Source organism: Polypterus senegalus, chromosome 7 (genome assembly GCF_016835505.1).
Source record: "Polypterus senegalus isolate Bchr_013 chromosome 7, ASM1683550v1, whole genome shotgun sequence".
Lineage (NCBI taxonomy): Eukaryota > Metazoa > Chordata > Cladistia > Polypteriformes > Polypteridae > Polypterus > Polypterus senegalus.
Window position 1 is genome coordinate 52,925,928 of NC_053160.1, and position 27,997 is coordinate 52,953,924.

Below are 27,997 nucleotides of genomic sequence, written 5' to 3' on the forward strand. Positions count from 1 at the left end.
TATCAATATAGCACAGACAACCGCTTTTACGCTTTGAGCCAAAGCACTTCAGCAGACTAGTTACTGACCAAATCGACTGCTGACTGCGCGGATATCAATGACGTCATTACGCTAGCGTGCTCAAAATCACGTGACGGGCGCATTTGAAGCAAGCCTCGAAGCGGTGCTTCGATCTCCAGTGCTTCGATAGCTCGACACAGTGTCGAAACCTGAGTATCGAGCGTCCCATCACTAAAAGAATGAAGGGTCCGCTTAGATCGTCAGATCCTAGGACGACGAATAGCACACCGCTTCAAGAAAAGGTGTGGAACTTGGCGACTGACCAGAGGACTCCCAGAATGCATCGAGAGGATTTAAAAGAAAACATGCCAACTCCCGTAAAAAAAATTATGTTCCCTCCCCGCTCAACCCAAGTGACACCCTTAATATCAAAAACTCAGGAGACCCTCATGTAAGTACAGTATATAGAAACGACAGTAACTTGACTACTCTGAAGTCAGGAATCGTTTTCTACTTGCAGTATAGTAATCCCGCTCTCTTTTTAAATTATACAAAATTTTGTAAAAGGTGCAGTATAAAAATAGCATCAGTTTCTAGTGCATGGAAGGTATCTTTCCGTTTGGCCTTTTCTCAGTTTTTGTGTTAAACTATATAAAGTTTACATTCGCAAACACACTTAATCTAATTCAGACTTGTCTAGAGACAAAACCTATCCTGGCAGCATTCTATGCAAGGCAGGTACCAACCCAGGATAAGAAGTTGTCAGTCCAGTGTACAATACTCCATTTCTAATTATCATTGACCAATATGAGTGTGACATGGAGGAAGAGTTAGCAATGCATCCTCCTAACCCTAAAATCCTAGGCAGTGTGGCATAGTAGTTAAAGCTGTGGACTTAAACCCTGAGGTTGTGGGTTCAGATTCTGCTACTGACACTGTGTGACCCTGAGCAAGTCACTTGACCTGCCTGTGATCCAACTGGAAGAACACAAGAAATGTAACCAATTGTATCATAAATATTGTAAGTCACATTGAATAAAGGTGTCAGCCAAATAAGTAAATGCAAATGTAGGTTCCAATCCCAGCTCAAACACTGTCTATGTGGAATTTGCATGTTTCACCTTATGAATGTGTAGGCTTTTCTAGTATTCCCATAACTTAAAAATGTGTATGTTAGGTTGACTGTTCAGCCTAAATTTGCCCAGAGATTGACTGACACTCCATTCTGCATTGCCTGATGCTGTTACCATGAACTGGATTAAATGTGTGCACTAATGAAAGGATAAGAAATGGTGGGGTACAACAGATCCTTTGAAAATAAATCAATTAAATGCTTTTACATGCACTTTAATAATCCACTTATTCATAGAAACTAGGTTTCTAAAATCCTTAATCTGGTAAAATAAATTGGGTTATTGGTCTGTAAGAAACCAGTTTAACACAAATAGAATTCTCGCCGAATAACTCGGTTTATACTAGCAGTTAAAGATTTCTGTTCACTCTGTTAGCTTGTTCATGCGTTTGCTTCGTACGCGCTTCCAGTAGCCTTGGTTAGAAGACGGTGAAAGAATTACATTAAGAATGGCATTATATCATCATGTGGTCTTTTTGTGTTGTTAGTGTTGAAATATCACAATACTATTCACATTTTAATAACACTATTTAGGGTTACGGTCTGCAAAGTAAAAAATGCCTTGTAAAGCAAATGATCCCACTGCAGTGTTTAAACAAATCCCTGTTTTTTGCTTTTGAGTATATATAAACCACAAAAAATGTGCACACCTTGTGTATACAGTACTTTTAGTTCTTGATATCTTTACATATACAGTTGTTTTTGTGTTTAATCACAAAACAGAGTGACTTAATTTTGGTTTATAAACAATTTGTTTTTGAATTTTCTCAAGATCTAAGATGAATTCAGATGGCAACATATCAGAAAAAGCAGTTAGCCCTGGCCTTACAAAGTTAAGAATGACACCAGGTATGAATTTCTCATTTTAATTGTCATTAGATAGACAAATATGTATGTAATATTTGCTTTGAATTGTAGAATCAAATCTTAAAAGGAAACATTTTTATACAAAGTGTGTTGTACAGAAAACAAATTCCAACTGGAAGATTACATTCAAATACACAAAAGGGTATAAAAGATGAGTACTGCACTTGCAAAAATACTGGATTTAAATACAGTATATGGCTGTCTGAAAAATTATTTTATTAAAATTAAATAAATAAAAATTTCTCACTTTGGTACGTAAGCCTATTTTAATTATACAGTATATAAATACATTATTAGGAGATTGACTGCATTAGTTAACATTATACTATGAAATGTAATTAATATTGATTGCGGTAAGTATATTATATACATCTTAACAGTATTTTCATTGTACTGTACGTACAACATCACATGCATTTTATGCTATTTTGTGCAGGTCCAACTTTACAAGAAAAGCAGAAACGTCTCAATGAAAAGCACCAGAAGGCCAAGGAATCCTTAGATAAGCTTGCTGTTGGAGGAGGGGTACGTATATCAAATGTCATTTAAATACTGTTTAAAGCCTTTCTAGTGCTAAATACATTTCTCATTGAACAGATTAGTGGTGTTTTATTATTGTGTTGTCTTGTCTTGAATGGAAAAAATACTTTGGCTGAGCAATGACATTGTTCTTTATACATCTGTCTTTTTATTTAAGGAAGTGTTAGGTTGTATTGTTTTGCACAAGCACTAATGCATTTTCATTCTTATCCCTTACAGGTCAGCCTTTGGCCGGAAATGGACAGAATGAGGTTGACTATTGATGAAGGACTTATTCTTTTTTTGTTCTGCTTGCTTACATGTTCTGCTGTGTATCTGGTCTTTAAATATTTACATGGTACTTTTCTTTCTGCCTTTTGACTTAGTAGTGTTTGCTATTGTACTTGACAAACTAAATGAAGTAATGGATGTTAAATTAATCAAAAAATGAATGCATTGAAAAATGTATGTGTAATTCTCCGCAACATAAATTTATTCATAATATGACCAGTTTGTATCTAGAGTAAGTCAAGAAATTGATCTAATAAGTGAAAATGTGACATTTTACCTTGAAAAATGCATATAACAGGATGGACAACCGGTGTCTCCAAACCACTCAAATATTTAATTTCATGTTTTCCATTAGTTGTTTGTGGCACCCCTTTACAGTCCAAAGACGTGAATGTATATTTAAATATGTTTGTATAGTAAGGTTTGGGCCATTCTCATTCAAAGTAAGCAGAACCAGGTGTAAATGTAAACTATTTGGGAGGGTGTTGTGAGGGCCTTTCAAAGGCCAAAGATGTGAATGTATATTACAATGCAGTAGCTTGTGGAGGACATGTTAAGTTTAAACTGACACCTTGAGTCCTGGTGTGTTGATCACATATATAATCGAGAAAAAGACCAGAAACTAACCACAACAGATCAGGCATTTAAGTCTCTAAAGCTTTACCCCCTCCCCCAGATGCCACTGCATCGATCCAGGCTTGTTTTAGATCGGAGAAAACCACCTCCATCTCTTCTTCTCTCTCCCTCACTAGAGCTTTATAGTGCTTGCTAATCATTGACCTTCACATCTTTCTTGAGCTTTGCTGAACTTTCCATTTCAGACCTCACTGTGCATGCCAAACATGATCATGTCTCTTTTATTTTTTTGCTGTAGGTGTCCACCCCTTCTTCAGTCATCTGTCTACACTATTGATTAGTTATGCTGTCCAGCTTGTCAATCACTTCTGCATCGTGCTTCATTGGCATAAAGCATGCTCTCTGTGCAGAGCATGTACATTCACATAATATTAATAAATATTGACACATAAAAAACCCTTGGTCAGCTACAGTAATTTAATTTTTTTCTATAACATCATTAGATTTCAATCAAATGGGCCAAAGCATTTTTTAGATTTTGGGGTAGTTTTTCTATAGGGGAAGGGGGATTACTCCTAAATATTGATATATCAAAATATCCTTTCTTAGCAGGTACCTACTGCTCTAGGTGTACTCTCTTACCAAATTTCATATTTTTAACTAAATAAGAAATATTATTTTGTTGATGAATGAATCAACTTTGTATTACAGATATGCAGATTAATGAGCTGTCATATGACATTGATTGTAAAGTGTGCTGATATTTTTGATATATCTTTCATAATTAAGGTCCTTTGCTGCTGAGTCTGCATCACTACACTTTTAAAGTGAGAAGTTTTTTTGCACGTCATTCTGTGATAAGAACTTCTCAGCCTGCACTAAATGACTCTGTAATGAGGTGGCATAAGGAGTTCTGGAAGTTACTGGTGAGTTTTCAATATTTTTTTAAATTAATACGCACATTTTCTATTGACTTGGTCATGGATTTCGGACATGATGCATGGAATGATGAAGTTTCATGATGAAGTTCATGATGCATGATGCATTCTTTCCCCACTTCTGTGTGAGGTTGATGTGTCTGATCAACCTTCTCCATAGAGCTCAATCCTGCACTTCCTCTCCAGTCATGCTCTTTTTTTCCATCATATCCTCTTTTACTTTATTCATATACCATTGGTTTGGCCTTCCTCACTTTTTTTTCTGCTATACTTCCACTTCCAACATTCTTTTACCCACATGTTCATTGTCTCTTCTCATTACATGTCCTTAGCACTTCAACCTACTTTCCTCTACTTTCTTAGATATCTCTTCCACTTTGTTGTACCTCTGATTGTCTCATTTCTTATTCTATCCTTTGTCGTAACTTCACACACTCATCTCGACATTCTTTTTTTCTGCCACATCTTCTTTCTTCTCCTGCACTCCCTTTACTGCCCATGTCTCGGCTCCATATACCATTGCTGGTCTTAACACTGTCTTAAAAAACATTTGTTTAACCTTCACCCTAATTCTTTGATCACAGAATACTCCTGATACTTTCTTCCAATGGTTCCATCCACATTACAGCCTGTGGGATATATCTGCATCTGATTCTCAATATTAGGCTACCACTGATCCTAGATATTTAAACGTATCCACTCTTTTCAATAGTTCTCCATGCAGGCTAACTTCTGCATCCAGATCATCATTAAATTTTAAATATTCTGTCTTCTTACAGTTTATCTTTGATTACCTAAACACTGCTTTTAGCCAGAGTCCTCACTTCTTCATACATATCCTGTACTAGTACTATCCTTGCATACTTCTCTAGGAATCCTTTCTTTTTCACGCACCTCCAGACCTCTTGATGTGGCACTTTATCACAGGCCTTCTCCAAACCTACAAACACCATATGAAAACCTTTGTTTTTCTTGATGCTTCTCTATGAGCTGTCCCAATGCAAAGACTGCATCAGTTGTTCCTCTCCCTGGCATAAAACCAAAGTGCTCCCCCTATGGAAGTCTCACTTGTAAGCTTTCTCTCTATAACCTTTGTCCAAATTTTCATTGTATGTGTGACTTTAGCTTTATACCTCCATAGTTTTCACACTCCTGAATATTGCCCTTCTCCTTATAAATTAGTACAATCACACTGTTCATGCATTCCTCTGTTATTCTTTCCTGTTAATAGATCTTCTAGATCCCACAACACACTGATGCCCTCTTCCCCTAAACTCTTCCACACTTCCACTGATATTTCATCCAGTCCTGTTTCCTTTTCCATTCTTCATAGTTTTTGGTTTCTCCTCTACTTTCTCCCTCCTTATTTTTGGTACTAGCTCATCACTAATACTACACTTGGAATTTTATTAATTCAACGACTTTTCAAAGCACCCCTTCTATCTATCTTTGATCCAATCATGCTCACTCAAGACCACACCTTGCTCATGTTTCATCTGCTTTATCTGATTAGGAAGATATTTTGTATGCAGCATTAGTTACAAATCAGTGTTTTTGCTTTAAACAAAAATGTTTAACTGAATCACTATCCTTTTAAAACCATCTTACCTCATGATCAAACAAGTATTCAATACAGAGTGACATCTGTGACACTAATGAATGGTCTATCAGAATGTGCTCCTAGTCACAAAAGTATTAGTTGTAAATCTAGTCATTGGAGTTAAATTTACAAATCTTTCCTTCAGGCTTTTAACAATGCCATGCCTTTGATACACATTGAGTAACTTTAAAGGTTAAACTGGAAAAAATATTGAATATTTGTGCTGAAGGTGACTTTTGTTAAATGTTTACAATATGGACAGAGATAAAAATTTCACATTTTAGCCCATGAGATTATCATTTGTGTTGTTTTTTTTAATGTGCATAGACAAAAATATTCACTTTTTAACTTTGCGTTCTAGCTGTACATTTGACAAATGTTTAATGCTTTATAGCATATATTTCTTATTTACATATAAGGTAGTAAACCAGAAAGCCACAATTTTGATTACAAGTTGCAGTTGTCTTTTTTGCTTTTATAATGTGTTTATCTGATCAGACAAACAATGTGGTCTAGTGCCGTATTTATTTACATTCCTAACACTACAGAATGGTGTTTACCATGAAATGAGCAACATAAAACTAATATTAAGTTCTTAATGTGGGCACCTCCAGATACTGTACATGCTGAGCTCCTGTTTATAGCTGAAAGATTTCCTAGAATGAAAAAAAGGTTAAAAAAGGTTCAGTATTAACGGTATAGAAGAAACCTGCAGGTGTGCAACACCAAAAAAAATCACCCTCTTCCATACAATTAAAATAAACATTTAAAATACAGTGTTGCATTTCTTAAATATACACTAACTTATCTTTTGGCTTACTTTACTTGCACACTCCAAATTTTTGAGTAAAGCAGTTTGTGTAGTAATCTAATTTATAGTGTGCCCACCATTCACATCACACTAATCTCTCCTGTGTAAAAATCTCTACATTTCTAATAGTTTGTTATTATTCTTTTTCTTAACCTCCATAATATTTATACAGAAACATTAGGTGTGTTCCAGTTTGTAAAATGCAGCAGTTGTTTCTACCACATTATAACTCTTGCCTTTTGTGTGGAGCTTGCGTGTTAAACTCAAGCATATATGGGTTTTCTCCAGCATCTGTCATTTTCCCCAATAATCCAAAGACATTTGCTTAGATGTGTTGGGTGATTCTGGGTTTATGCAGGAGTGTGCTTTGCTGAACTCTTGTGCCCCATCCAGCCTCTTCCTCTCTTACACCCATTCCTGTAAGGATAAGCTCCGATATACAGTACAAGGACCATATACTGAAGAAAGCACAGACAAAAAGTAAAGTCAGGAGTGGTCTCCCCTAGACTTTTGCGTATACTCAGATATGGGGATAGATATTTGAGGAGAAAACCACAAGAGAATGATTATATTTTTATATTATGCACATTAAAGAACCATCAACAACAAATCAAATTAAAAATATATTGGACAATTATTATAAAAGAAAATGTGAATAAATCTGACTCTGCAGCTGCATGAATAAAAAATTAGTAGTATTATAAATAAATTGAAAAGTACTTACCAAATAATTCAATCCTGTTCACCTGCTGTATTAAAGGTAAAATGGCACAATCCAAAAGAAAAACAGCGGTGTAATAAAGCCTTCTTTCCAGAAGAATAATGTATTGCTGACTCACTAGTGTAAACTGACAAAATGACCGATAATGGCGAATATAGCTACTTAAAAAGAGTATACAGTTGAGTAGAAGAACGGATAATTACCTACACAGAAATGGCTGTGCATCGACTTGCCTGAAGAAGGGGCCTGAGTTGCCTTGAAAGCTTGCATATTGTAATCTTTTTACTTAGACAGTAAAAGGTATAATTTTCCTTCACTTCTCACTACAATAGATTAATAGCAATTTATCTCATTAGTCACTAGTAATATAAATGTTGTTTCCAAAGATTGCAAGAATATAGGCAGATATTTCCACTAAAATAATAAAATAACATTATTTAAATAAAATATTTTTTTGGTGATGAATGCACTATGCACTGTAGTAGGACGTACTACAGTAAACACCTGGGGACTCATGTATAAACAATGCATAAGCAGAAAAATTTTGCATACTCCCATTTCCACACTCGCATCGCGTTGTATAAAAACTAAACTTGGCATAAAGCCACGCACATTTTCATGCTAGCTCAAACCCTGGCGTACACATGTTCTCCGCTTGGTTTTGCAAACTGGCGGCACCCAGCGTCAAAGCAGTGCTTTTGTTCCAGTGTGGTTTCCCTTTCTCTTTTAGATCCACATCCCTGACGCAGCTTTATCATATACACTGAAATTAACAGCATATTGTTTATTAGTTTAAGGCATTTGATTGTAATTAACCTGTAACAATATAATGCTCCATGGAATGGGCAAACTATTCCAAATACCATAGCTGCTTTAGCATTGCTACTCTCAAGTATTTATCCCACTGTATCTGAGTGTGGCATCACAGCTCTACAGAAGCTGATCGGAAAGAGAATTATCGATATACAGCATCAAGCACACGCTGCCTCAGCCATGCTGTCTATTTCAACTGCTCTCAAAAGACAAATGCTTCAGAGCCTTTCCTGTATGGACCTTGTGGTTCAAAAACAGTTTAATCCCAAGACCTATAAATGCACTCAATGAGTCCATCAAGTGCTCCTTGTAGAACTGTTTGTACTTATAAGTACAATTACCTCACTGTAAACTTGCGATACAGTTATAATATTGCACAACCTGAGCCACTTCATAAAGCGTGTATTTACATATTCTGACAGATAGGGGTCACTGTTGACCCCTGAACCCTCAGACACCAGGTAAAAGTCCAAGAAATTACATTAATAATTCTAATGTGCACAAAGCACCTCCACCTCCACTATACACAATAACTAATCAATAATACAATAATCAATAACAATAAATCCTCCTCTCCACCCAGCAGCTCTGTCGAACTTCCTCCCAACTCCGGCTCAGTCTGCTGAGGTTTCCCAGAGTCCTTTTATAGTCCTTGACCCGGAAGTATTTCTTTCCCTCAGTCCATGTGATTTCATAGCACTTCTGGGTCAGATGAAAACTTCTTTTCTTCAGCCTGGAAGTACTTCATTCCTTCCGTCCCCGTGATTAGGGAGTATTTTCGGGCTATAAAAATACTTGTGCCTCCCTGCAGCGTCCTCTGGCGGCCCCCACGGTATCCAGCAGGGCTGTGAAGCCGAACTCCATTGTCCATGATGCCCTGCTGGAATTGGGGGCACCTCCATGTTGCAGGGAGGACTCCATCTAGTGGCATGGGGGTATTGGCCGGGATAAACTGCTGGCCATATATCACAATATGATGACAATAGCATTTTTAAGATGAAATGCAGCAAAGTATGTTTTTTACATTATACAGATAAAATGTTAACATTATTTAAATATCTATATTGTTAATAATTAAACATGTGAGGACACAGTGTCACAGCGCTAGCGACGAGCTGGCGCCCATTCAGGGACTGTTCCTGCCTAGTGCTGTATTCTTGCTGGGGCTGGTGTGACACTGGATGGATAGATGGACAGAATAATTACACATGTACTACGAAGATATTTCAATGTTCCTTAAAAGTTTTGAAGAATCGACGTTCTAAGCCAACAGATGACTTGACATCTATTACAGAGCTGACCGTGTGACAATTGGTTACTTGAAGAAAGAAAAAGAGGGCAGGAATTGGAGCTTAGTATGTTTGAAAGAGACAGTACTGCTGCAATAAATTATTTCATCGAAGGTCGCGCACGGCCCAGCCAGCATCTTGTGGGAGGCAGGAACAATCTCTGGACGAGGCGCCAGCTCATTACTATCACTGCCCCACCATGTTCCCATGTTTAATAACATGCTTTAATTCCTATCATGAAAATGATAACAAGTATACGTCTCAGTATTTTAATTATTCAAAGAGCTCTAATATCGTGAATGTAATGGATTCTGTGTCCTTTAGGAGGAAGAGAAAGCCAGTTTAAGAATCACGTAGTGATTCACACATATAGAGCATATAGAAGAACACATAAAGTACAAAGCATTTAACATGCTGCTTAAGTTACGATGGTATTTGAGAAACTGGTAAATTAAAGATTTTAAGATGAAGTTTATGATGTTCTACTTAATGACAAAATAAGCTACATCATTAAAGTGGAAATTTTGAGATTAAAGTTGACATTTTGAGTTTTTTTTCCTCTGTATCCTAATAAGCTTTCATATGACACTCAGATGGTGGGCAACAACTCGCCTTTTCATGGCAACTTTGATATCTGACATATTCTTTTTTTATTTCGGGCACTGTGCGACTTTGTGAACTTGAGCTTTCGAGTTTCTCCGACACTCTGTGTCACTCAATCAACTTCCTTTTGTTGTTTATACCAGTGTTTGTATGTTTTTCCTTGCCTCCACTTGGTATTCACTGAAATTCTTCTGTTTTCCCCCATGCTTTTGCCTTTGTCTTTTCACAGAACACTGAATATGCAAATCAATATAAATAGCACTTAAGCTCAAAGAGGTGTAATTCTGGTCGAGTTGAGTGGCGGCAGCAGACGCGTGCACATGCAATACTTTTCACGCTGACTGGGATTTATGTAGCGGAAGAATGTGGAAGTTGGCGAGCGCACAGATTTATGCATCTTGATTTTTTTGTGCGTACAGACATTTCCACTTTTGTCCATACGCCATGTTTTAGTGTGAATTCTACGCATTGTGTTAGGTATGAGGCCCCTGGTGTTTTTGCAAACATCTTTAACAGCATGATGCAAGATATTTTACTGCTGATATGCACACATTTTAATATCAAAAATTTTAATTATCTAGAATTTAACAAGATAAAAAAATTGTCCAAAATGATTTGCTTTACGGCAATACCTGTTTTGAAATTTTGCCATGATAATTTTATTTTGGCGAACAATTCAGGTAAATTACCACTTTTAGTAGTGGAAGTGGGTCAAAAGCTGCAAGAGATTACGTGTAATGTAATACTTGTACACAAAATTTTGTTTATGTAAAGCAAAAATGTTCTCAAATACATATGCATTACCACTTGAACGCCAAACGGAAAATTGTGATTATCTCGAAAACCAGTCGTTTTTTGAAAAAATGCAAAAGGACAAAAAATGCTTAGAATATGGTGCTTTACCATAATATGATGTGAAATTATCACATTTTTAATATTTTTGGGGAAACGTTTATGGTAAAATACCACTTCCGGTTAGCAGGTATAGCTCAAATTTGATAGAAATCTATGTTTTGTACCTAATACTTGTATGCAAAATTTGGTTGACCTAAGTGAAAGCTACTTAAGTTATCTTGTTTACATACACACACGCACACAGACAGACATAATTCTAAAAATTGTATTTTCGGTCTTGGGGAGGTCTAAAACGTTGAGATTCATCAAAATCTTGAAATCAAATTTTTTGCACGATTCCAGTATACGAGAAAGTAAAAGAGGTGTATTCTTGTACTAGCTATGCTACCCATCTAAGATAAGTTGAAATCTAAATAGTAAGTGTAGACCTCTGTGTTAATGTTTACTGTACACTATCTATTGGAATGTTTTTTGTAATGTATGTAATAATAAAATGCATTGCTACAAATGTTTGTGATATGCCATCTGTCAGGATGACAAAAGCAATGCATATGTATCTTTTATATGCTATTTGGTATGGAATTCATAAAAGCATTGTTAATTTGTGTGATGTGCCATCTGTTGCAATGACAAATGCAATGCATTTTATTCCTACAAATGTTTGTGATGCACCATCTGTTGGAATGACAGAGACATAGTAACCAGATGTTGTTTATAACATCACTGTTTGTTTTTTTTTTTTTTAACATTTAAAATGTGCGGTTTAACCATACTACTAAATTACCACTTTTGGCAATAGCTGAAAATAGTGCCTTTATTTTAGATGAATGGAAATGCTAACATGAAATTTCTTCATGTTAAATTGGGGGGAAAATGACAAGGGTAAAATGATCTGATGAATGCCTCACAAGGCAGACTGGACAGCAAAATAAAGTGCAATTGATCAGGCAACATGAGCTAGACATGGCAGAAACTGTAAAGTAGATAGTACAAGTTGCTGTATCTTTTAGAGATGTTTAACAGACTGTTTTTTGAAAAGGCAGCTTCTGCTCTTAATTCAGGTGGATTTTTGTTTTATAGTCTGGGAGTTTTGGACTGTCTGTTGTAATCTCCACTTGTTTGGGAAGACAAATGCTAATAATTTTTCATTACTTTTTTTTTTTTTATTATTATTTTTTAGGATAATATTCAAACACAATTTGAAACTCATCTTCACCAAGCTCATGCAACATACATTCTGTATTTAATTCTGTATGTTTGTGCTGTCTGTACACTTCTGTATTACCTGGCTGACAACATGATCCAGAAGAGTAAGCTCACACCACGCAGAATAAAAATCTGGTAAGGAGACTACTAGCTTCTATTTATGTCAAGAAAAGGATTAAGAATCGCTTAGTTTCAACAGAAGAATTGCTCTTCTGTCTTTTGCCTGATTATTCTTTTTGACATGTTTCAGTAGTTACTGCACTAAATATAGCAATGTGAAATAGAAAGTACACTCTCTTTCAATACTACAAGGATATACAGTGCATCCGGAAAGTATTCACAGCGCATCACTGTTTCCACATTTTGTTATGTTACAGCCTTATTCCAAAATGGATTAAATTCATTTTTTTCCTCAGAATTCTACACACAACACCCCATAATGACAATGTGAAAAAAGTTTACTTGAGGTTTTTGCAAATTTATTAAAAATAAAAAACTGAGAAATCACATGTACATATGTTTTCACAGCCTTTGCTCAATACTTTGTCGATGCACCTTTGGCAGCAATTACAGCCTCGAGTCTTTTTGAATATGATGCCACAAGCTTGGCACACCTATCCTTGGCCAGTATTGCCCATTCCTATTTGCAGTACCTCTCAAGCTCCATCAGGTTGGATGGGAAACGTCGGTGCACAGCCATTTTAAGATCTCTCCAGAGATGTTCAATCAGATTGAAGTCTGGGCTCTGGCTGGGCCACTCAAGGACATTCACAGAGTTGTCCTGAAGCCACTCCTTTGATATCTTGGCTGTGTGCTTAGGGTCGTTGTCCTGCTGAAAGATGAACCGTCGCCCCAGTCTGAGGTCAAGAGCGCTCTGGAGCAGGTTTTCATCCAGGATGTCTCTGTACATTGCTGCACTCATCTTTCCCTTTATACTGACTAGTCTCCTAGTTCCTGCCGCTGAAAAACATCCCCACATGCTTCACTGTAGGGATGGTATTGGCCTGGTGATGAGCGGTGCCTGGTTTCCTCCAAACGTGACGCCTGGCGTTCACACCAAAGAGTTCAATCTTTGTCTCATCAGACCAGAGAATTTTGTTTCTCATGGTCTGAGAGTCCTTCAGGTGCCTTTTGGCAAACTCCAGGCGGGCTGCCATGTGCCTTTTACTAAGGAGTGGCTTCCGTCTGGCCACTCTACCATACAGGCCTGATTGGTGGACTGCTGCAGAGATGGTTGTCCTCTCTCCACAGAGGACCTCTGGAGCTCTGACAGAGTGACCATCGGGTTCTTGGTCACCTCCCTGACTAAGGCCTTTCTCCCCTAATCACTCAGTTTAGATGGCCAGCCAGCTCTAGGAAGAGTCCTGGTGGTTTCGAACTTCTTCCACTTACAGATGATGGAGGCCACTGTGCTCATTGGGACCTTCAAAGCAGCAGAAATTTTTAAATAACCTTCCCCAGATTTGTGCCTCGAGACAATCCTGTCTCGGAGGTCTGCAGAAAATTGCTTTGACTTCATGCTTAGTTTGTGCTCTGACATGAACTGTCAACTGTAGGACCTTATATAGACAGGTGTGTGCCTTTACAAATCATGTCCAATCAACCGAATTTACCACAGGTGGACTCCAATTGAGATGTTTCTGCAGCTTAAGGATGAGCAGGGGAAACGGGATGCACCTCAATTTTGAGCTTCATGGCAAAGGCTGTAAATACTTATGTACATGTGCTTTCTCAATTTTTTTATTTTTAATAAATTTGCAAAAACCTCAAGTAAACTTTTTTCACGTTGTCATTATGGGGTGTTGTGTGTAGAATTCTGAGGAAAAAAAATTAATTTAATCCATTTTGGTATAAGGCTGCAACATAACAAAATGTGGAAAAAGTGATGCGCTGTGAATACTTTCGGATGCACTGTAATTAACAAACCTCTAATACTGACATAGTCCTGAAATTGGATATGGCTAACCTTAACAACATGTTATAGATTTTACATTGCCATTATTTACTCAGTAAAAAATAGACAACTGATCACGCATGAAAAAGTAAGTACATCCAAAAATCCTGTTTAAGCCCAGCTTTAGCAGTGTGGCAGATTTTTCTTCAAAACACTCCAGTATAAAGAACAGTTCATAGTGTACTCAATGACTGCAAAAGCACACCCAAGTTAACCACCAGAAATCTAAACATTTTCTAGAGTTTGCCTTATTAACCTACAAATGTTTAGCTACCTAAAGAACTACTTGATGTACTTTTACAGTAGCATGTTTTTCTTTTTTGCATTGTCATTACTAAATATGATGTGACCATTTGTGTATTTTTCACAAAATTATGTAATATTTGATTTTTTTTTCTTTTGGACTTGCAGGGTTTTACTACTGGTCGCTACTGCATCTTGGACTGTGCTCATGTTACAATTACTAATTTTTTCACAAAATTTAGAACGTGCTGTAGAGTCCACAGTTCGCAGATTTCTGGAGGAGCTGGTAAGAACGTGCATTAGAAAGTGGTAATCATTAAAATATATAGTTGGTGGAATGTATGTTGTATTCAGTTTATCGTTTGCATTATTGTCATATGTATAAAGTACAATGAAACAGTTACTTGCATCTCTTCCATAGACTAGTGACAGAAGTACAATGTAAAGAATGGCCAATGAAATACAAACAACATCAGACAACATCAAACGATATGCAGTATATAAGAAATACTCATGCATTGGTCAATACAAATGGTTGTTGAGTAGCTATATGGCCAGTGGGCAAAACCTGCCTCAGATCTACTGGTGTGAATGTTGGTGGTCCTGGAACAAAAGACTGAGGAAAAGTAACTATGCAGGATGGCTGAGGTCTTACTCTTTGCCTTTCTAAACCTGCACATATTATGTAGATCCTGAACAGAAAGAAGCTGTGGGCAGAAATATTCTGAGCTAACTTCTCCACCTTTTTAGTGTGTTCTGAGCTGAACGATTACCAGGATGTAATGCGGCCAGTGATGATGGACTCCACTGTGAAGTGGTGAAGTTGCTGATTATACAGGAAGACCTCTGGGCTTTTGTATATATAAAGTTGTGTTCCAGGTGGACAGATCCAGAAGTCACAAATATGCTACACACAGATTAAAATACATATTTTTCTGTTATAATTTTAACACCATGAAACTTGTACATAACTTACAAAGGCATATTGATAACTGACTCAACAAAATGCTTCAGTATATAGGAAACACAGATTGTATTGAAAGCATCCAACACACTGTTACTTAATGCTGGGTATATCCAGTTCCTGATTATGCATATGTTGGTTAATGTTGTTCAAGGAACACATTACATTATCTATTAGATAGGCTGCTGGGTTGCTAAAGACTACTGAACTTGCCACTGTTACACAAGGAATAGTGGCTACGGTTATGTTGGCATGAAAGTCAGAGGGACAGACATCACACAGCAGGGGCAGCAGTTGACAAAAATGCAAACATCTATATATATATATATATATATATATATATATATATAATATATATATAATTCACTAAGGCAAGACAACCATGGAAAGCACGCCGGATGGACTGAAGTTGCAAGGAAAACTGACAAGCAAGCAAATCTGTATAAATTGACTGCAAGGATCCGTGCAAGGCAGGAGCAGGAAGGTTAAGCAAAAACAGGCTGTTAAACTGCATGAAGTGCCACATGGGGTAATTGGAGTGTACCACCTGTCTCTGTGAAGATTATGTGGCTTATATGGTGCCTAGAATGGCTAGAATGCAAGCAGTGGTTTCAGTGATGAGTTGGGGAAAACCTGAACGATTCAGATCACATTGTGGCACACATAACAATTGAAGTCTACATAGCAAGTAGTTCTACTCGGCAATAAAGGGTTCTAGAAATCTTCTGTGATCTGAGTTGCAGTTACTTGGCATGGTTTAAGTTCGTGGATTTTCTTCAAGGGCAAAGTGGATGCAAGTACATACAAAACAATTCAGAGTGATCATATACATTTTAATGAAGCATTTCCCTGCTTATGATAGTTGGGTTTTGTAAAATTAAAATGACCCCATCCTCCATACACTAGTAGTAAATGAATGATTAAGAAGAGCATTAGAACAATGTACTATACACATAAATTATACTACACTATGACTGTCTCTTTCTCAAATTACATTCTAGTTAAAAGCTAAAGGGTGTTTCCATAGTGGTGTCTAAGATTAATTTTTTAGGAAGAATAGTTTTGTATGCCCTTAATACAATTTCAGAAAATTACAGAAAAGGTTGCAATGAAGTTGTTTTATTAGCTTATTGTGGTCCAAAACCTTTTAGGACAGTGTTTCCTTTAGTTTGTCATTTCTTTGTATATATACATAATATTATTAATCCCCTTTATTGGACACCCTGATTGTAGGTTGTTGATGGCAGTAAAGTAAGGTAAGACCAACAGCAAATGTGTACTCAAGTTGACATTGGCCAAGTAGAAAATTAGCCTCTGAGGGATCGCAGCATTGGAAAAAAGGAAAAGTTAAATGTGACAAATGTGTGTTTGAGTGTATTTATACAGGGTGTCCATAAAGTCGGTGTGCAATTTAAAATAGTTGTAACTTTGTAAGTATATCTGATAGAATCTGTAAAAAGGATTAGAAAGAAGAAACACATTTTTTATTGTTCTTGTTAATTTTTAATATGTCCACCATTACTAATGCAAAGGGTAATGTGATTCTGTAGTTCTCGCAAAACATTTTCAAGTTGATTTTTTTCACTAACATGTGGCCTACTTTCTCTTCTAGTGAAGCCATGGGTGAACAGTGATTCTGAAAAATTATTTTTCTATTTTTAGAAATTTAACTTAAAAATTACTTAAGACAAAAAAAACTAGATACTGTACATCAAGCTTTCTAATCCTTTTTACGAATTCTTTCTGTCACATATACTTACAAAGTTACTATTTTTAAATTGCACACGGATTTTATGTATATAGGTGGTGGAGACTTGTAAAAAAAAAATTGCATTTTCAAATACTGGAAAACATATTCAGGTTTATATTGCTACAGACAACTTTTATTTTAATTGCCTGGTCCTTTATTGCTATGGCATTTCTTATGTTCAATTATTGCTAAATTGTACAATGCATACATTTGTAAATCCATAAGAAAGTAAAAATGTATTACATTTAATCTGTAAATGATTTCATATTTTTATTGTGTACATTTTATTTCAAAAGGAGTACAGAGATTTGTATGTAAAAATCTTTTTAATACTTTTTCGTAGAGCTGTTCTATGCATTTTAGGATCACCATAATGTTCTGTCTAAATTTATCATTCAGAAGCTAATTTTGACCTGGTTTTTGAACTTTGTTTTCAGGCTGAGCTAGCAGTTCTTGATTTTGACCTTCAAAAATATCATAATGTTGCTACCTATTGGAAAATTCGCTGCCTTCCTCCAACTACTCAAGGAACTTTGAGCATCTTTGGCATTGTGCCTATCAAGGATGTTTCTTTTTACCTTCAGTACTACAGTGTGCCTGTGCTGACAGCTCTTTGCACTCCTGTTTTGAGACTTATTCTAGCAATGAAGGAAATGTATATGGGACCGTGTTTAAACAAACTTAAATGACCACACTAGAGTATTTTATTTGGTAACCTCGTATGGCAAATATTTATACCAAAACCAAAAGATTTTTTTAGTGTTTGATTATGAATGGTAAAGAAAAGTTAGAAAAATCTTTTGGTTAGGATATATTTTATATCTATCTACATTTGTGCATACATGGCCTCTGAGGAAAAAGGTTAACTAATTTCTAATTTGTATGTTTGGAACTTAGCATTGAGCATATGCTCAGTCACATTGGCTGCTGGTTTTTAATCTTATTAAAATGCTACTTTTCTCTAAAATTGTTGTTAAACAAACTTTGTGCAGGCCATTTTTGACTTAATCAAAGCAGCATTTGTGAACAATTTCAACGGGTTTTTAATTGCATTTTATGGACTAAGCATGATATGTTGTATAGTGAGTATTAGGACACTTAGCATACACATTGTCCAAGAGTGATGTCATTTTAGATATATTTTGCACAGTGACTCCTTTTGGCATCTTTATTTCAACCAATTTTTTTTTCAAAGATTTTAAATATATAGGAGAAGCATAAGTCTATGTGTTTAAGTATATTCTCATTTTAAATGTGCTCGTTCTCTTTGATATGCTTATTTTTTTTTTCCTTTCCTGTCTTTTTGTATTCCATCTTTTATCAATATGTAGTCAGTCTTGTTTATATGTTGACTATTTATCTGTTAAATCTTAATATTTGTTGACCTCTTCTCCAAGGGGGAAAATGAATGAAAAGCTGAAACTGTGTTTAAATTTTAAACATTTATTCATTAGTAGAGACTTTCTCCCCCCTAAAATGTATATAAATCTTTTGTGCACTTTTTTGGTAATTTGAATGTATGTGCAAGCAACCCAATAAACTGGACAGAACACTTACCCTTGACCTAGGATAGTAACATTTGGATGTTTACTTCTTTTTATTTTTGCTCTTTTACTTTAACTGTGTGGCTTTGAATAAAGCTGAACACTAAGCTTGCATTACTGAAGAACAGACAGGTTAGCTTACATGTGCACTTCTTCACTGTTAACGGGAATGTATAATTTAACTGAAACTATAACAGCAGGTACATTGCTAGCCATTTGCACAAGTTTGTAAATGTATTTCAGTTTTGCAAGCTTTCTAAATGTTCAAATAAGTGAAATGAATCTGTTTTCATTTTAAATATGTTTTGCTTTTTTTATTCATCAAGAATGTGTGTTAAGCATTTCTGTGATACAACTGGACTAATTTTTTGTTTTTGCCTCTATTTGATTGCAGAATGCAATTTAAAGTGACTTCACCATCTAATAAAAGGGTGATATATATTTTAAGATTATTAGTTTTATTTTACATTGATGTAATGAAACATAATTTATTTCTGAATCAGTGCTAAAGATCTTCAAGGAAACCTTTTACAGAGCAAAGATATTTATTTTCTTTCAAAGATGAAGTTCATTTTTCATTATAACACTTACCAGAACATCTGTTGACATTTCAGTCCTTCTTCATATCTGTATGTACAAAAAGACAATTTAGTCAGCTGTATATTCACCTCTCACCCCTCACCAGAAACCAATCAAGCATCAAACCCCATCATAAATTTTCTCCAAATATACGCCACAGCAAGGAACAAAGTTTAACAATTTTCCCCCCGTAAATTATTTTTGAATTTTAAAATTGAGCCATATTTTCAGTTTTCATTCAGTTTCAGAACTAAAAGTAGATATTTGATGCATTGTTTACAGCACAAGAGCAACGATGCTAAAATGATTTGCTTTACGGCAATACCTGTTTTGAAATTTTGCCATGATAATTTTATTTTGGCGAACAATTCAGGTAAATTACCACTTTTAGTAGTGGAAGTGGGTCAAAAGCTGCAAGAGATTACGTGTAATGTAATACTTGTACACAAAATTTTGTTTATGTAAAGCAAAAATGTTCTCAAATACATATGCATTACCACTTGAACGCCAAACGGAAAATTGTGATTATCTCGAAAACCAGTCGTTTTTTGAAAAAATGCAAAAGGACAAAAAATGCTTAGAATATGGTGCTTTACCATAATATGATGTGAAATTATCACATTTTTAATATTTTTGGGGAAACGTTTATGGTAAAATACCACTTCCGGTTAGCAGGTATAGCTCAAATTTGATAGAAATCTATGTTTTGTACCTAATACTTGTATGCAAAATTTGGTTGACCTAAGTGAAAGCTACTTAAGTTATCTTGTTTACATACACACACGCACACAGACAGACATAATTCTAAAAATTGTATTTTCGGTCTTGGGGAGGTCTAAAACGTTGAGATTCATCAAAATCTTGAAATCAAATTTTTTGCACGATTCCAGTATACGAGAAAGTAAAAGAGGTGTATTCTTGTACTAGCTATGCTACCCATCTAAGATAAGTTGAAATCTAAATAGTAAGTGTAGACCTCTGTGTTAATGTTTACTGTACACTATCTATTGGAATGTTTTTTGTAATGTATGTAATAATAAAATGCATTGCTACAAATGTTTGTGATATGCCATCTGTCAGGATGACAAAAGCAATGCATATGTATCTTTTATATGCTATTTGGTATGGAATTCATAAAAGCATTGTTAATTTGTGTGATGTGCCATCTGTTGCAATGACAAATGCAATGCATTTTATTCCTACAAATGTTTGTGATGCACCATCTGTTGGAATGACAGAGACATAGTAACCAGATGTTGTTTATAACATCACTGTTTGTTTTTTTTTTTTTTTAACATTTAAAATGTGCGGTTTAACCATACTACTAAATTACCACTTTTGGCAATAGCTGAAAATAGTGCCTTTATTTTAGATGAATGGAAATGCTAACATGAAATTTCTTCATGTTAAATTGGGGGGAAAATGACAAGGGTAAAATGATCTGATGAATGCCTCACAAGGCAGACTGGACAGCAAAATAAAGTGCAATTGATCAGGCAACATGAGCTAGACATGGCAGAAACTGTAAAGTAGATAGTACAAGTTGCTGTATCTTTTAGAGAGATGTTTAACAGACTGTTTTTTGAAAAGGCAGCTTCTGCTCTTAATTCAGGTGGATTTTTGTTTTATAGTCTGGGAGTTTTGGACTGTCTGTTGTAATCTCCACTTGTTTGGGAAGACAAATGCTAATAATTTTTCATTACTTTTTTTTTTTTTATTATTATTTTTTAGGATAATATTCAAACACAATTTGAAACTCATCTTCACCAAGCTCATGCAACATACATTCTGTATTTAATTCTGTATGTTTGTGCTGTCTGTACACTTCTGTATTACCTGGCTGACAACATGATCCAGAAGAGTAAGCTCACACCACGCAGAATAAAAATCTGGTAAGGAGACTACTAGCTTCTATTTATGTCAAGAAAAGGATTAAGAATCGCTTAGTTTCAACAGAAGAATTGCTCTTCTGTCTTTTGCCTGATTATTCTTTTTGACATGTTTCAGTAGTTACTGCACTAAATATAGCAATGTGAAATAGAAAGTACACTCTCTTTCAATACTACAAGGATATACAGTGCATCCGGAAAGTATTCACAGCGCATCACTGTTTCCACATTTTGTTATGTTACAGCCTTATTCCAAAATGGATTAAATTCATTTTTTTCCTCAGAATTCTACACACAACACCCCATAATGACAATGTGAAAAAGTTTACTTGAGGTTTTGCAAATTTATTAAAAATAAAAAACTGAGAAATCACATGTACATATGTTTTCACAGCCTTTGCTCAATACTTTGTCGATGCACCTTTGGCAGCAATTACAGCCTCGAGTCTTTTTGAATATGATGCCACAAGCTTGGCACACCTATCCTTGGCCAGTATTGCCCATTCCTATTTGCAGTACCTCTCAAGCTCCATCAGGTTGGATGGGAAGCGCGGTGCACAGCCATTTTAAGATCTCTCCAGAGATGTTCAATCAGATTGAAGTCTGGGCTCTGGCTGGGCCACTCAAGGACATTCACAGAGTTGTCCTGAAGCCACTCCTTTGATATCTTGGCTGTGTGCTTAGGGTCGTTGTCCTGCTGAAAGATGAACCGTCGCCCCAGTCTGAGGTCAAGAGCTCTGGAGCAGGTTTTCATCCAGGATGTCTCTGTACATTGCTGCACTCATCTTTCCCTTTATACTGACTAGTCTCCTAGTTCCTGCCGCTGAAAAACATCCCCACATGCTTCACTGTAGGGATGGTATTGGCCTGGTGATGAGCGGTGCCTGGTTTCCTCCAAACGTGACGCCTGGCGTTCACACCAAAGAGTTCAATCTTTGTCTCATCAGACCAGAGAATTTTGTTTCTCATGGTCTGAGAGTCCTTCAGGTGCCTTTTGGCAAACTCCAGGCGGGCTGCCATGTGCCTTTTACTAAGGAGTGGCTTCCGTCCTGGCCACTCTACCATACAGGCCTGATTGGTGGACTGCTGCAGAGATGGTTGTCCTCTCTCCACAGAGGACCTCTGGAGCTCTGACAGAGTGACCATCGGGTTCTTGGTCACCTCCCTGACTAAGGCCTTTCTCCCCTAATCACTCAGTTTAGATGGCCAGCCAGCTCTAGGAAGAGTCCTGGTGGTTTCGAACTTCTTCCACTTACAGATGATGGAGGCCACTGTGCTCATTGGGACCTTCAAAGCAGCAGAAATTTTTAAATAACCTTCCCCAGATTTGTGCCTCGAGACAATCCTGTCTCGGAGGTCTGCAGAAAATTGCTTTGACTTCATGCTTAGTTTGTGCTCTGACATGAACTGTCAACTGTAGGACCTTATATAGACAGGTGTGTGCCTTTACAAATCATGTCCAATCAACCGAATTTACCACAGGTGGACTCCAATTGAGATGTTTCTGCAGCTTAAGGATGAGCAGGGGAAACGGGATGCACCTCAATTTTGAGCTTCATGGCAAAGGCTGTAAATACTTATGTACATGTGCTTTCTCAATTTTTTTATTTTTAATAAATTTGCAAAAACCTCAAGTAAACTTTTTCACGTTGTCATTATGGGGTGTTGTGTGTAGAATTCTGAGGAAAAAAATTAATTTAATCCATTTTGGTATAAGGCTGCAACATAACAAAATGTGGAAAAAGTGATGCGCTGTGAATACTTTCGGATGCACTGTAATTAACAAACCTCTAATACTGACATAGTCCTGAAATTGGATATGGCTAACCTTAACAACATGTTATAGATTTTACATTGCCATTATTTACTCAGTAAAAAATAGACAACTGATCACGCATGAAAAAGTAAGTACATCCAAAAATCCTGTTTAAGCCCAGCTTTAGCAGTGTGGCAGATTTTTCTTCAAAACACTCCAGTATAAAGAACAGTTCATAGTGTACTCAATGACTGCAAAAGCACACCCAAGTTAACCACCAGAAATCTAAACATTTTCTAGAGTTTGCCTTATTAACCTACAAATGTTTAGCTACCTAAAGAACTACTTGATGTACTTTTACAGTAGCATGTTTTTCTTTTTTGCATTGTCATTACTAAATATGATGTGACCATTTGTGTATTTTTCACAAAATTATGTAATATTTGATTTTTTTTTCTTTTGGACTTGCAGGGTTTTACTACTGGTCGCTACTGCATCTTGGACTGTGCTCATGTTACAATTACTAATTTTTCACAAAATTTAGAACGTGCTGTAGAGTCCACAGTTCGCAGATTTCTGGAGGAGCTGGTAAGAACGTGCATTAGAAAGTGGTAATCATTAAAATATATAGTTGGTGGAATGTATGTTGTATTCAGTTTATCGTTTGCATTATTGTCATATGTATAAAGTACAATGAAACAGTTACTTGCATCTCTTCCATAGACTAGTGACAGAAGTACAATGTAAAGAATGGCCAATGAAATACAAACAACATCAGACAACATCAAACGATATGCAGTATATAAGAAATACTCATGCATTGGTCAATACAAATGGTTGTTGAGTAGCTATATGGCCAGTGGGCAAAACCTGCCTCAGATCTACTGGTGTGAATGTTGGTGGTCCTGGAACAAAAGACTGAGGAAAAGTAACTATGCAGGATGGCTGAGGTCTTACTCTTTGCCTTTCTAAACCTGCACATATTATGTAGATCCTGAACAGAAAGAAGCTGTGGGCAGAAATATTCTGAGCTAACTTCTCCACCTTTTAGTGTGTTCTGAGCTGAACGATTACCAGGATGTAATGCGGCCAGTGATGATGGACTCCACTGTGAAGTGGTGAAGTTGCTGATTATACAGGAAGACCTCTGGGCTTTTGTATATATAAAGTTGTGTTCCAGGTGGACAGATCCAGAAGTCACAAATATGCTACACACAGATTAAAATACATATTTTTCTGTTATAATTTTAACACCATGAAACTTGTACATAACTTACAAAGGCATATTGATAACTGACTCAACAAAATGCTTCAGTATATAGGAAACACAGATTGTATTGAAAGCATCCAACACACTGTTACTTAATGCTGGGTATATCCAGTTCCTGATTATGCATATGTTGGTTAATGTTGTTCAAGGAACACATTACATTATCTATTAGATAGGCTGCTGGGTTGCTAAAGACTACTGAACTTGCCACTGTTACACAAGGAATAGTGGCTACGGTTATGTTGGCATGAAAGTCAGAGGGACAGACATCACACAGCAGGGGCAGCAGTTGACAAAAATGCAAACATCTATATATATATATATATATATATATATAATATATATAATATATATATAATTCACTAAGGCAAGACAACCATGGAAAGCACGCCGGATGGACTGAAGTTGCAAGGAAAACTGACAAGCAAGCAAATCTGTATAAATTGACTGCAAGGATCCGTGCAAGGCAGGAGCAGGAAGGTTAAGCAAAAACAGGCTGTTAAACTGCATGAAGTGCCACATGGGGTAATTGGAGTGTACCACCTGTCTCTGTGAAGATTATGTGGCTTATATGGTGCCTAGAATGGCTAGAATGCAAGCAGTGGTTTCAGTGATGAGTTGGGGAAAACCTGAACGATTCAGATCACATTGTGGCACACATAACAATTGAAGTCTACATAGCAAGTAGTTCTACTCGGCAATAAAGGGTTCTAGAAATCTTCTGTGATCTGAGTTGCAGTTACTTGGCATGGTTTAAGTTCGTGGATTTTCTTCAAGGGCAAAGTGGATGCAAGTACATACAAAACAATTCAGAGTGATCATATACATTTTTAATGAAGCATTTCCCTGCTTATGATAGTTGGGTTTTGTAAAATTAAAATGACCCCATCCTCCATACACTAGTAGTAAATGAATGATTAAGAAGAGCATTAGAACAATGTACTATACACATAAATTATACTACACTATGACTGTCTCTTTCTCAAATTACATTCTAGTTAAAAGCTAAAGGGTGTTTCCATAGTGGTGTCTAAGATTAATTTTTTAGGAAGAATAGTTTTGTATGCCCTTAATACAATTTCAGAAAATTACAGAAAAGGTTGCAATGAAGTTGTTTTATTAGCTTATTGTGGTCCAAAACCTTTTTAGGACAGTGTTTCCTTTAGTTTGTCATTTCTTTGTATATATACATAATATTATTAATCCCCTTTATTGGACACCCTGATTGTAGGTTGTTGATGGCAGTAAAGTAAGGTAAGACCAACAGCAAATGTGTACTCAAGTTGACATTGGCCAAGTAGAAAATTAGCCTCTGAGGGATCGCAGCATTGGAAAAAAGGAAAAGTTAAATGTGACAAATGTGTGTTTGAGTGTATTTATACAGGGTGTCCATAAAGTCGGTGTGCAATTTAAAATAGTTGTAACTTTGTAAGTATATCTGATAGAATCTGTAAAAAGGATTAGAAAGAAGAAACACATTTTTTATTGTTCTTGTTAATTTTTAATATGTCCACCATTACTAATGCAAAGGGTAATGTGATTCTGTAGTTCTCGCAAAACATTTTCAAGTTGATTTTTTTCACTAACATGTGGCCTACTTTCTCTTCTAGTGAAGCCATGGGTGAACAGTGATTCTGAAAAATTATTTTTCTATTTTTAGAAATTTAACTTAAAAATTACTTAAGACAAAAAAAACTAGATACTGTACATCAAGCTTTCTAATCCTTTTTACGAATTCTTTCTGTCACATATACTTACAAAGTTACTATTTTTAAATTGCACACGGATTTTATGTATATAGGTGGTGGAGACTTGTAAAAAAAAAATTGCATTTTCAAATACTGGAAAACATATTCAGGTTTATATTGCTACAGACAACTTTTATTTTAATTGCCTGGTCCTTTATTGCTATGGCATTTCTTATGTTCAATTATTGCTAAATTGTACAATGCATACATTTGTAAATCCATAAGAAAGTAAAAATGTATTACATTTAATCTGTAAATGATTTCATATTTTTATTGTGTACATTTTATTTCAAAAGGAGTACAGAGATTTGTATGTAAAAATCTTTTTAATACTTTTTCGTAGAGCTGTTCTATGCATTTTAGGATCACCATAATGTTCTGTCTAAATTTATCATTCAGAAGCTAATTTTGACCTGGTTTTTGAACTTTGTTTTCAGGCTGAGCTAGCAGTTCTTGATTTTGACCTTCAAAAATATCATAATGTTGCTACCTATTGGAAAATTCGCTGCCTTCCTCCAACTACTCAAGGAACTTTGAGCATCTTTGGCATTGTGCCTATCAAGGATGTTTCTTTTTACCTTCAGTACTACAGTGTGCCTGTGCTGACAGCTCTTTGCACTCCTGTTTTGAGACTTATTCTAGCAATGAAGGAAATGTATATGGGACCGTGTTTAAACAAACTTAAATGACCACACTAGAGTATTTTATTTGGTAACCTCGTATGGCAAATATTTATACCAAAACCAAAAGATTTTTTTAGTGTTTGATTATGAATGGTAAAGAAAAGTTAGAAAAATCTTTTGGTTAGGATATATTTTATATCTATCTACATTTGTGCATACATGGCCTCTGAGGAAAAAGGTTAACTAATTTCTAATTTGTATGTTTGGAACTTAGCATTGAGCATATGCTCAGTCACATTGGCTGCTGGTTTTTAATCTTATTAAAATGCTACTTTTCTCTAAAATTGTTGTTAAACAAACTTTGTGCAGGCCATTTTTGACTTAATCAAAGCAGCATTTGTGAACAATTTCAACGGGTTTTTAATTGCATTTTATGGACTAAGCATGATATGTTGTATAGTGAGTATTAGGACACTTAGCATACACATTGTCCAAGAGTGATGTCATTTTAGATATATTTTGCACAGTGACTCCTTTTGGCATCTTTATTTCAACCAATTTTTTTTTCAAAGATTTTAAATATATAGGAGAAGCATAAGTCTATGTGTTTAAGTATATTCTCATTTTAAATGTGCTCGTTCTCTTTGATATGCTTATTTTTTTTTTCCTTTCCTGTCTTTTTGTATTCCATCTTTTATCAATATGTAGTCAGTCTTGTTTATATGTTGACTATTTATCTGTTAAATCTTAATATTTGTTGACCTCTTCTCCAAGGGGGAAAATGAATGAAAAGCTGAAACTGTGTTTAAATTTTAAACATTTATTCATTAGTAGAGACTTTCTCCCCCCTAAAATGTATATAAATCTTTTGTGCACTTTTTTGGTAATTTGAATGTATGTGCAAGCAACCCAATAAACTGGACAGAACACTTACCCTTGACCTAGGATAGTAACATTTGGATGTTTACTTCTTTTTTATTTTTTTGCTCTTTTACTTTAACTGTGTGGCTTTGAATAAAGCTGAACACTAAGCTTGCATTACTGAAGAACAGACAGGTTAGCTTACATGTGCACTTCTTCACTGTTAACGGGAATGTATAATTTAACTGAAACTATAACAGCAGGTACATTGCTAGCCATTTGCACAAGTTTGTAAATGTATTTCAGTTTTGCAAGCTTTCTAAATGTTCAAATAAGTGAAATGAATCTGTTTTCATTTTAAATATGTTTTGCTTTTTTTATTCATCAAGAATGTGTGTTAAGCATTTCTGTGATACAACTGGACTAATTTTTTGTTTTTGCCTCTATTTGATTGCAGAATGCAATTTAAAGTGACTTCACCATCTAATAAAAGGGTGATATATATTTTAAGATTATTAGTTTTATTTTACATTGATGTAATGAAACATAATTTATTTCTGAATCAGTGCTAAAGATCTTCAAGGAAACCTTTTAC

The 27,997-nt window shown here is 35.7% G+C and overlaps 1 protein-coding gene across 3 annotated transcripts; it reads left to right on the forward strand.

The window, feature by feature from the left end:
• The first annotated feature begins 240 nt into the window (after positions 1 to 240).
• LOC120532553 lies at positions 241 to 27,912 on the forward strand. Of its 3 annotated transcripts, XM_039758635.1 has the most exons (10): positions 241 to 451; positions 1,905 to 1,981; positions 2,436 to 2,524; positions 2,759 to 2,876; positions 4,175 to 4,311; positions 12,196 to 12,356; positions 14,587 to 14,704; positions 20,987 to 21,147; positions 23,372 to 23,488; positions 26,356 to 27,912. In XM_039758635.1, exons 1-9 carry the CDS (start codon positions 339 to 341, stop codon positions 23,442 to 23,444), a joined length of 1,047 nt encoding a protein of 348 aa, XP_039614569.1. In that variant the 5' UTR covers positions 241 to 338; the 3' UTR covers positions 23,445 to 23,488; positions 26,356 to 27,912. The 3 variants fall into 3 exon arrangements, with proteins under 3 accessions (XP_039614569.1, XP_039614570.1, XP_039614568.1); XM_039758636.1 differs by lacking the exons at positions 23,372 to 23,488; positions 26,356 to 27,912 and adding an exon at positions 19,071 to 19,107 and having other exon boundaries at positions 20,987 to 21,074; XM_039758634.1 differs by lacking the exons at positions 20,987 to 21,147; positions 23,372 to 23,488; positions 26,356 to 27,912 and adding an exon at positions 17,570 to 18,695.
• The last annotated feature ends 85 nt before the right edge of the window (positions 27,913 to 27,997 follow it).